General features: G+C 37.3%; 1 protein-coding gene across 1 annotated transcript; it reads left to right on the top strand.

Moving 5' to 3' along the window:
- The first annotated feature begins 1,145 nt into the window (after positions 1-1,145).
- soul5l (heme-binding protein soul5, like) lies at positions 1,146-7,007 on the top strand. The gene is made up of 7 exons (XM_037763619.1): positions 1,146-1,503; positions 3,639-3,698; positions 4,020-4,101; positions 4,179-4,299; positions 5,087-5,226; positions 5,462-5,625; positions 5,767-7,007. The coding sequence occupies exons 1-7, from the start codon at positions 1,499-1,501 to the stop codon at positions 6,011-6,013; spliced, it is 819 nt and encodes a 272-aa protein (XP_037619547.1). The 5' UTR covers positions 1,146-1,498; the 3' UTR covers positions 6,014-7,007.
- The last annotated feature ends 3,609 nt before the right edge of the window (positions 7,008-10,616 follow it).

The raw sequence follows: 10,616 nt of genomic DNA, 5'->3' as shown, positions 1-10,616 counted from the left end.
TAATGCGTATAGTATATAAACCAAAAATTGTTTGAATAGCTCTGCCCCGTTGTCACCGATATCCGATCCAGCTATTTAAGTCAGTATCGGCCCGATATCCGATCCGGTATCGGTGCATCCCTCAATTTTTTAAAAGCTGTGTTTACGGAAGATTTACTGATTTAATGTTTCATTTCTACGACGGCATAATAAGACCGTTGTAGGGTAAAAAAAAAATTACCGACCCGAGGTAGGGGGGAAATCTTCCGAGAGAAAACTCTGAATTTACGAGATTAAAGTATTCCATTTTTCAAGAAAAAAACCTCTGGATATTCACTGAGATTAAAATGATAAATTTGCGAGAAAAAAAACATAAATTTAGGAGACTAAAGTCAAAAATTTGCAAGAAAACAACATCCTGATGTAAATGATGATGATGATGATGTGGTGACCGCTTTAGTGCATTAGGAACTAAAATACAACGGACAGAGGAAGGATATCTTTATGTTCCAGTACCTCCTCACTAATGTGTGAGTGTGGCGTTCCGTTTACTGTTTTTTTTCTTGTTAATTTATGACTTTATAATTTCAGAATATTCTAGTTTTTTCTTCTTAATTTGTGATTTTTCTCATAAATTTGTGATTTAATAATCTCAGAGAATATTCTAGTTTTTTTTCTTGTTAATTTGTGATTCTTTTTCTCGTAATTTTGTGACTTTATAATCTCAGAGAATATTCATTTTTTTCACATAAATTTGTGACATAAATCAGAATATTAAAAACATTTTCTTGTTAATTCGTGATTTTTTTCTCATACATTTTTGACTTTATAATCTCTGAGAATATTAGTTTTCTTTTGTTAATTTATGACTTTATAATTTCAGAGAATATTCATTTTTTTCTTGTTAATTTGTGATTTTTTTTCTCATAAATGTATGATTTTATAATCTCAGAATATTTTTTTTGTTAATTTATGACTTTATAATTTCAGAGAATATTAAATTTTTTTCTTGTTAATTTGTGACTTTATAATCTCGTAGAATATTCTAGTTTTTTTCTTCATTATATATGTATATATGTATGTATATATAAATACATACATATATATTATTCTTCATGATTCATGATGGCGGCTCTCACTGCTGCAGCGCTGGAGGTGAACTCGCAGTAACAACCGGCTCATATCATCTGTCCGGTGCTGCTGCCAGCTCAGCCCCTCCTCCTCCTCACTCCCTCCCTCTTCCTCCCTCCATGCTGGTCTGCTCCCTCCTCCTCCTCCCTCCCTCTTCCTCCTCCCTCCCTCTTCCTCCCTCCCTGCTGGTCCACTCCCTCCTCCTCCTCCCCCCCTCCTCCCTCCCTCCCTGCTGCAGCTTCAGGAGGAAGCTGGTCCTCCCTGCAGTCTGTCAGATTGCAGCAGACTGCAGTCTCTCTCCATCATCTCTCTCCTCTCCTCCTCCTCCTCCTCTTCCTCCTCCTCCCTGCACTCTCTGGCAGGTGGAAAAGACTCACACGAGGCCAGGATGATGTGAGTATCAACTCCGTTATATTCTAGTTAAAATAAATACCACTGCAGAGGATTTCAGGAGACTTTTCTTCAGCAATGTTTGACCACAGCTGATGTCTATGTTAGGGACTTTTCTGCAGCGTCATGCACAGGCAAAGTTGATGTTTGCGTCATTCTTATTTTTATTTGACAGGCTGCTGTGACATGAATCCAGCAGCAGATAGACATGAAACTGAGCTGGTGATTGTGTGTTAAATAACCTTACCTCTTCTTTAAAACGGGGCTGGTAGTTACATCCAAATTTTAATGATAGGGTTGTGATGAAGGTGATTGTGAAGGTGATGATGAAGAGGATGATGTAATGATGTAATGAGCTGTTTCTCTGTGACCTCAAAACGTCTTTGATGTTGAGAAGCCGAGCCTGATGATGCAGCACATCTGAGCAAAACGTGTCCCATTTCATCTCTGCAGTGCACACACACACACACACACACACACACACACACACACTCACGCACAAACGCACACACGCACACATATACACATTAACACACACACACACACACACACACACACACAGCTTTTTAAAATCCGCCATCGACATTTTTATAATTTTTTATTCTTTGTCATTGAACAACATCAGCCTGCTGTTGTTCTCTTACTGGTCCATGTGGTGGAAGAAGTACTAAAAGTACTAATACCACAGTGAAGAAATACTCTAAAAAAGTCCTATAGTAAAAGTCCTGCTTTCAAAATATTACCAAAAAAAGTACAAAAGTAGGATCAAAATATACTTAAAGTATCAAAAGTAAAACTACTCATTCTGCAGAATAATCTATATTATATTATTGTATTCTAATAATTGATGCATTAATGTTTTCATCACTTTAATGTTGCAGCTGGTTAATTAGTTTTTTGGATATTTTACAAATTTGTCTGATAATTTATTAATATTTCTCTGATATTTTACTGATTTTTGGGGGGATATTTTACTAATGTATTTTGGATTTTTTACTAATATTTTTTGGGGGATTATTACCTCCGCCGAGGCCGAAGGCCTAAGAAGGAGGTTATGTTTTCACCGGCATTGATTTGTTTGTTGGTTTGTCTGTTAGCAGGATTACTCCAAAAGTCTGCGATGGATTTGAATGAAATGTTTTGGAGGGTTGGGGTGTGGCACAATGAATAAACCATTAGATTTTGGTGGTGATCCAGGGGGGAAGCGACGTACATGAAACCTGCCTTGGTGGATGTCTGCGCTCTCCGAGTGCACTTCTAGTTTACTGATATTTTGGATATTTTACTGATATTATTTTGGATATTTTATAAATTTTCATCTGACACTTTGCTAATATTTTTCTGATATTTTATTTATATTTTTGGGGAAAATTATTCATGAATTTTTTTATATTGTACTAATATTTAGTGGATATTTTACTGATATTATTTTGGATATTTTATAAATTTTCATCTGACACTTTGCTTATATTTTTCTGCTTTTTTACTAATATGTTTTGGATATTGTACAAATTTTTGCCTGATAATTTATTAATATTCTTCAGATATTTTACAAATTTTTGGGATATTTTACTGATATTATTTGGGATATTTTATAAATTTTCATCTGACACTTTGCTAATAATTTTCTGCTATTTAACTAATATTTTGGTATATTTTACTAATGTTTGGATATTTTGCAAATATTGTTTTGGGATATTATACTGATATTATTTTGAATATTGTACAAATTATTGTCTGACACTTCACTAATATTTTTCTTCTAATTTACTAATATTTTGGGATATTTTACTAATATTTTTGGGACATTCTATTAATATTTTGGGGATATTTTATTTGTTCAACACTTTACTGTTGCAGTTGGTAAAGGTGGAGCTACTTTTAATGACTTTATATACTGCTGAATAGTTTAATCTATAATAAAACATCAGCATTTATTAGTTGATTATATTTTGTTTTAATAAAATGTAAAGTAATTTAAGTTACCAGAACTATAAAGCAGCATTAAATGGAAATATTCCAGTAAAGTACAAGTACCACACAGTAAATGTACTTGGTTACATTTCACTGCTTGTCGATTCACGGTTAAACTATGAGATCATTTGAAATGTATAATTTGTCCTTGTGTCCTTCGTCAGGATTTTCCTCTCAGTCTGGGCGCTGTTGGCCTTCGTGGTCTCTGCTGAAGGAAGCGTTGGGTAAGTCGATCGCTTCAGATAAATGAACTACAAGGACAAAATTATGTGGACACCCGAACACTACACCCATGTGTATATTAAACTACTACAAATTAATTGTTGTATTGTTGAGAAGCCAGATCAATGCTCATTCTTAAAAAGCATCTTAAAACCGAGTTGTCTTCTTTGGGTTTTCATGATTGTATAGCTTTTACTTTGTGGGTTAGACACTTAGGACCAAAAGTAAACAACCCTGTGTATGTACATGTAGCCACCCAGTGTGGCTGGATAATAAATAATAATAATGGATAATAAAATGACGCTATCATCACTCTGTTACAGACCAAGCACCAACACCAGCTTCTGCACCGAGTCAAAGGAATGTCTGGAATATCAGCTGGTCTGCAAAACAGATGAATATGAGGTGAGTCAGTCAAGCAGCACGTACAGTGTAACCTCCCATGACACTCGTTTGACACTGATTTGTGTGTTTGTGTTCAGGTGCGACACTACAGCCCCACTCGCTGGGTGTCAACAGATGCCGAAGCCTACTTCATGGGTGTGGGAGCAGCCATGGCCTTCAGGAGACTCTTCCAGTACATCACTGGAGCCAATGATCAAGGTGAGGACCGATTGTCTGATAATTTATTAATATTTCTTTGATATTTTACAGATTTTTTTGTGGGGGTGAGGGGGGCATTTTATTTTTATTACTAATATTTTTTATGGATTTTTTTTTATAAAACATTTTTGGGGATATTTTACTGATATTTTGGATATTTTATACATTTTCATCCGACACTTTGCTAATATTTTTGGGATATTTTACTCATGTTTTTTTATATTTTACTAATATTTTTGGGATATTGTACAAATTTTTGTCTGATAATTTATTAATATTTTTGGGATATTTTACTAATATTTTTGGGATATTTTACTAATTTCTTTTTTTTAATTTTACTAATATTTGTTGGATATTTTACTGATATTATTTTGGATATTTTATAAATTTTCGTCTGACACTTTGCTAATATTTTTCTGCTATTTTACTAATATTTTGGGGATATTTTACAATTTTTTTGGGGATATTATACTGATATTTTGAATATTTTACAAATTATTGCCTGAGAATTTTTTTTCTGCTAATTTACTAATATTTTTGGGATATTTTATTTGTTCAATACTTTAATGTTGCAGCTGGTAGACTGGATCAAGGCAGAACGAACATGCTAATGATGAAAGACTGTCCTGTACTTCTCATTTGTCCTTTTTTCTTCCTACTCCTCTTCTTCCTCCTTCTTCTTCTTCCTCCTCAAAATGCCCGGCCCCGACCCACAGCTGCACAGCAGCTATAATTTCCTGTGTGTTTATCTGTGTGTGTGTTTGTGTGTGTGTGTGTCGTCGGTCAGGCATCCAGATGGACATGACGGCCCCCGTCCTGGTAAAGATCCCAGAGGAGACCAAGATGTGGGAGCCCGCTATCTACTCACTCAACTTCCCGCTGCCGGCGGCCTATCAGGAGAAGCCGCCCGCGCCCACCAACGACAAGGTGAGCCGGCAGGTGGTGAGGAGAAATAGCCTTTAGTTGGTTCCCATAGAAGCCATTTCATTGTAGTGAGACCACTTTTTTAAACTTGACCTCACCGTATAAAATGACCTGTGGTGACCTCTAGGATAATCACGTGTCTACTAGTATTTGAAGTAGTATATTGTGCTGCCTTGCCTTCTCTCTGCCGTACCCGCCTACTGTGATGCATCATGTGTCGTCTGTGTCTCCTGCCCAGCTGTATTTCACTGAGATGCCAGAAATGGACGTGTATGTGAGGAGTTACGGAGGCTGGATGCTGTCCGTCACCTCCAGGCTTCACGCTCACCTGCTGACTAAAGAACTGGGCAGAGTTGGAGCTTCCTACAACCACAGCTACCACTACGGAGTCGGCTATGACAGGTAGGGCTGCACGATTATGGCCAAAATGATAATCCAGATTATTAACTAACTTCCTTGTTGTTTCTTGATAATCACTTATGACTATCTCATTAACTGTTGTGTTCGCCTCTCTTGCTCTTTCCTGTGTGTGTGTATGTGTAGTCCCTTAAAGCTGTTGAACAGGCACAATGAGGTGTGGTATGTGGCCGAGGGGCAGCCGGTTTGCACAGATCCACAGGAGCCGACCCCGGCACACACCCCCAGGCCGACTCTGACCAACTCGCCCACGGACTCTCCGTCTGAACCTCTCCCGCACACACTCTCTGACTCACCCGCACTCACCCCCTCCAACCTGTCCTCATATGCAACGTCCAACTCCTCCGACACACCCGCTCTCCCCCCCATCTAACGCCCCACCTAGTCCTTCATCCAACATGCCCGCTGACGCCCCCTTCAGCCACCCCCCCCGACCTCGGCCCAGATCCTGCTGGACCCGACAACCAACTCCACCGACCCCGCCTCTGTGAGCCCGTCCCTGGAGCCCCAGTCTGACGGCGCCCTGGGGAACAGCACAGCCCACAGCTCTCTGGGCACACAAGCTGACAGTAACCCTGTGGTGCAGCCAGACGACGCTCACTAGCAGCAGAGAAACAAGCAGCTTTCCAGGTATATTAACACGGAGTCTAAATAGAAAAGGAGCAGTGGAGATGTTGCAGAAAAGCTGTTCTCTTCCTCCTTATCTCTCTATTCCTGTTATTACACTAACTCCTCCAGAGGTGTGGACTTGAGTCACATGACTTGGACCCGAGTCACAAATTTGATGACTTTAGACTCGACTTGACCAAATCAAAAATGACTTGACACTCGACTTGGTTTTTAAAACCAGTGACTCGTGACTTCACTTGGACTTGAGCCTTTTGACTTGAAAACAACATAAAGTGTGTGCACGAAGACGATCAACTGCCCGGTACTGGAGGTAACTCCGACAGCGTTGGAGATGTTGGGTTTATTTACTTTCTGAGAGATCCTTTATTTGTTTGTTTGGTTAGAGGATTTACTCGTGGGGGGGGGAATAACTGAACTGAAAAAAAATGCCCCCTCTCTCCGTTCAGCGTGCGCCATCATCCACGTGTATTTGGGTTTATGTTGAGATCAGCAGTACGCAGCGGAGCATCGTAAAACACTTCATTCAAACTGGACAGAAACAAAATAAAACTCACCTAAACCGTCGTCGTTACTCTTTCCAACAATCACCAAGCGTGCGTTGGTCAAAGTCAACTCTAATTTCACTGAGTTTATTGCGAAAAAACGCTGAATCTACGAGGTGTGTCCCCTTACCTCCATCCCCCGCTCTCTCTCTGTCCCTCTCTCTGCTGGCAGAAGGAAAGAGGCTAGGTGACGCTTCATGAACGCGTCATCAGTTACACTGCGCGTGTGTTATAGCCTGTGGTGTTAATGCACAGGCTGAGTGGAGTTATCAAAAAAAAATCCTGAAGCCAGATCATGATCCTGATCGCCACCAAATTCTAATGGATTGTTCATTGTGCCACACCACACCCCCACGGACTTTTGAAGTAATCCTGCTAACAGACAAACCAACAGTGCCAGTTACTCGCTTGTTAAAACGGCATGACATTTGGTGAGGAGCGCATTATGACTTGTTTGGGACTCAAAAATCAAAGTCTAGGACTTGGGACTTGACTCAGAACTTGCCTGTCTTGACTTGATACTTGATTTAGGACTTGCCTGTCTTGACTTGGAACTTGACTCTGGACTTGCCTGTCTTGACTTGATACTTGATTTAGGACTTGCCTGTCTTGACTTGGAACTTGACTCTGGACTTGCCTGTCTTGACTTGATACTTGATTTAGGACTTGTCAGTCTTGACTTGGAACTTGACCCGGGACTTGCCTGTCTTGTCTTGGGACTTGCCTGTCTTGACTTGGGACTTGACTCGGGACTTGTCAATCTAGACTTGGAACTTGACCCAGGACTTCTTGTCTTGACTTGGATGTGACTTGGGACTTGTCTATCTTGACTCGGGACTTGAGTGCAAAGACTTTAGAAGTACCTGTGACTTGGTCCCACCTCTGAACTGGTCCTTATGGCACTTAGCTATGTGTTCTATCACAGCTTTGCACCTGCAGCTTCCTGTATCAACACGCTTGTCCACGCTGTCGCTCTGAGCTCATCATACAGCTGCATCATAGCATTAAGTCAGATGAATGTATTAGTTATTATTAGTATTGCTGATTGACCCAGCTACAGCTGAAGGCAGAGAGGATAGACGCCGTTTAATATCAGTTTAACCTGAAATCTGTCTGTAATTGGTAGGTGAAGTGTATGCTGGGACTGACCGCAGTAGACTGATATATCAGAGGAAACAGTCATGATGTGTTCTAGCTATTCTTGTAAATGAACTTTGATGCTGTAATAAGTGGTTCTTCTTTTTCTGTCAATAGTTTCCAGCCATAACAACCTGCAAGCTTCTACTCTCTGTTTAGCTCCAGTTAATTTCATGATATCTGTGGCACCATATTGGTGGATCATTATAGATTCAGTGTGCACATTCATTGGGATCTTTGGTGCAGAAGTACTAATACTGTATGGCTCTATATAATAGTAGAGTTTATGACATTTTTTTTACCTTTTTTTCTCAGTATTAGTGCTCAAAAGTGCCTGTAAAACTATTGGCCTTATGTTTAGCGACACTTATTATCTCAGTATTTAAAATCATTACAATTACACTAAGCAATTTGATTAGATTTGTTTGGCTTGTTTGCCATGTTGAGAGCCGTGTGGATCATAATATGCTCTGAATTCCGTATAGAGAACCTTTAACAAAAACGTGTTAGTCAACTTTAACCTAGTTTTTGCACACTGTAAAAAGTGAAACCCCCACTTCTGCCCAAATGTTTAATCCTGGACACACTTTTCTGGAAAATCAGTCTGCAGCAATCCCTAATCTTAATGTAGGTAGGACTGCCCCAAAGATCCCCAAAAACACACGGCTGATCAACCAATGCAAGACGAGCTACATCAGTTAATAAATGCCATTCTCTAGCTATGCGTCTCTGAGCTACATACTGTGTGTTTTTTGAGGAAGGTGCAATAAAAAACCATAACAAACTCTTGTCGGACTCCTTGATTTATTGGTGTCGTTTGGAATTGATTAACCGAGAGAATCATTTACTTATGTGTCCTTATGTTTACGATTTGAAAATTCCTTACTTTGTCATTAGCAGGTGGTGGTATCAAGAATAACACTGTGGAAGACAGCAGCACACACTTACCTAAAATAACAATAAAATATATAATACAATTATGCAAATTAAGTACAATAAAATAAATGACTCAAAATATCAATAAAATATAATCAAATTAAATACAATAAATCTGTTATTAATAAAATAACAATAAAATGTAATAAGAGTATACAAATTAAATACAAAAAATAGGTGATTCATAAAATATAATAAAATTATGCAAATGAAATACAATAAAATCTGTGATTCATAAAATAACAATAAATCTGTGATTAATAAACAACAATAAAATATGATAAAATTATGCATTGTAAAAACGTCATAGTATAGAATATTGAAAAATTTCATGAAAAAAGTCATAGTATAGTATGTGAAATATTTTAATGATAATGGTCAAAGTATAGTATGTCGAAGGTTTTTATGAAAAAAGTCATAATATAGTGTGTAGTATATTTCAATGGAAATAGTCATAGTATAGTATGTTGAACGTTTTTATGAAAAAATTTCATAGTTTCAAGTCATAGTTTAGTATGTCGAAAATATTTCATGAAAAAGTCATTATATAGTTCGTTGAAAATTTTTATGAAAAAACGTCATAGTATAGTATTTCATAACTTTTAATGAAAAAAAGTCATCGTATAGTTTGTCAAAAAATGTCATGAAAAAACGTCATAGTATATTATGTTGAAAATATTTATGTAAAAAAGGACATAGTATAGTTTAGTATGTTGAACATTTTTCATGAAAAAAGGTAATGGTATAGTATATCGTGAAATTTGATGTAAAAAATTCATAGTATAGTATTTTGAAAAATGTTCATGAAAAAACATAGTATAGTATGTCGAAAATTTGTATGAAAAAAAGTCATAGTTTATTATGTCGAAAAACTTCATGAAAAAAAGTCATAGTATAGTATGTTGAAAGTTTTTATGAAAAAAGGACATAGTATAGTATGTAGTAAAATTTCATGAAAAAATGTCATAGTATAGTATGTCTAAAATTTTTATGAAAAAAACGTCATTGTATACAATGTCGAAAAATTATGAAAAAAGTCATAGTACAGTATGTTGAACAATTTTTATGAAAAAAAATCATAGTATAGTCTGTCGAAAAATTTTATGAAAAAGGTCGTAGTATGTCCAAAAAAACTCATAGAATAGTATGTCGAAAAAATTTAAAAAGTCATAGTATAGTATGTCCAAAATTTTTCTCAAAAAGTCAAACCATAGTAAATTGAAAAAAGTCATAGTATAGTATGTAAAAAAGAAATTCATAATATAGTACGTCAAAAAAATAAGTCATGTCCAAATTTATTTTTTTTAAGTCAAACTATTTTACATCTAAAAAAGACATATTATAGTATGTCGAAAAATTTTTATGAATACATACATTTTTTTTTTAGGGCATCAACCTCGCATTTACGCATGTGTTGTTGAATAAAAAAATTTACTTGTAGTGCAAATAAAGACTTCAGTTCAGGTTGCGGTTACGTGAGACACAGCTGAGACGGAGCCGTGCAGACAGCTGCTGACCAGATTAAAATGAGAGCGGATCTGTAGAGTAAAAACACCCTCTGACACCCTCCAGTCTGGACATGCACGGGGTGGACTGAAACGTATTTTTTTACCGTGTTACAATAGAGGGGCATTTGATATGATCCGTGACCTTAAAAATAAAGTGGGACAAGTGGGGAAAGTGGAGGGGCCAATGGCCCGTTGGCCCCCCTACTTACAGCACCCATGCTCT

Source organism: Sebastes umbrosus, chromosome 3 (genome assembly GCF_015220745.1).
Source record: "Sebastes umbrosus isolate fSebUmb1 chromosome 3, fSebUmb1.pri, whole genome shotgun sequence".
NCBI lineage: Eukaryota > Metazoa > Chordata > Actinopteri > Perciformes > Sebastidae > Sebastes > Sebastes umbrosus.
Note: the sequence above shows the minus strand (reverse complement) of the source record. Positions and strands in the feature narration are given on the sequence as shown.

What these genes read in the sequence shown, in the direction of transcription:
- soul5l (XM_037763619.1), top strand. An exon ending in CACTGGAGCCAATGATCAAG is followed by an intron (nt 4,300 to 5,086) that starts GTGAGGACCGAT and finishes GTCGTCGGTCAG; the next exon opens with GCATCCAGATGGACATGACG. An exon ending in CCGCGCCCACCAACGACAAG is followed by an intron (nt 5,227 to 5,461) that starts GTGAGCCGGCAG and finishes TCTCCTGCCCAG; the next exon opens with CTGTATTTCACTGAGATGCC.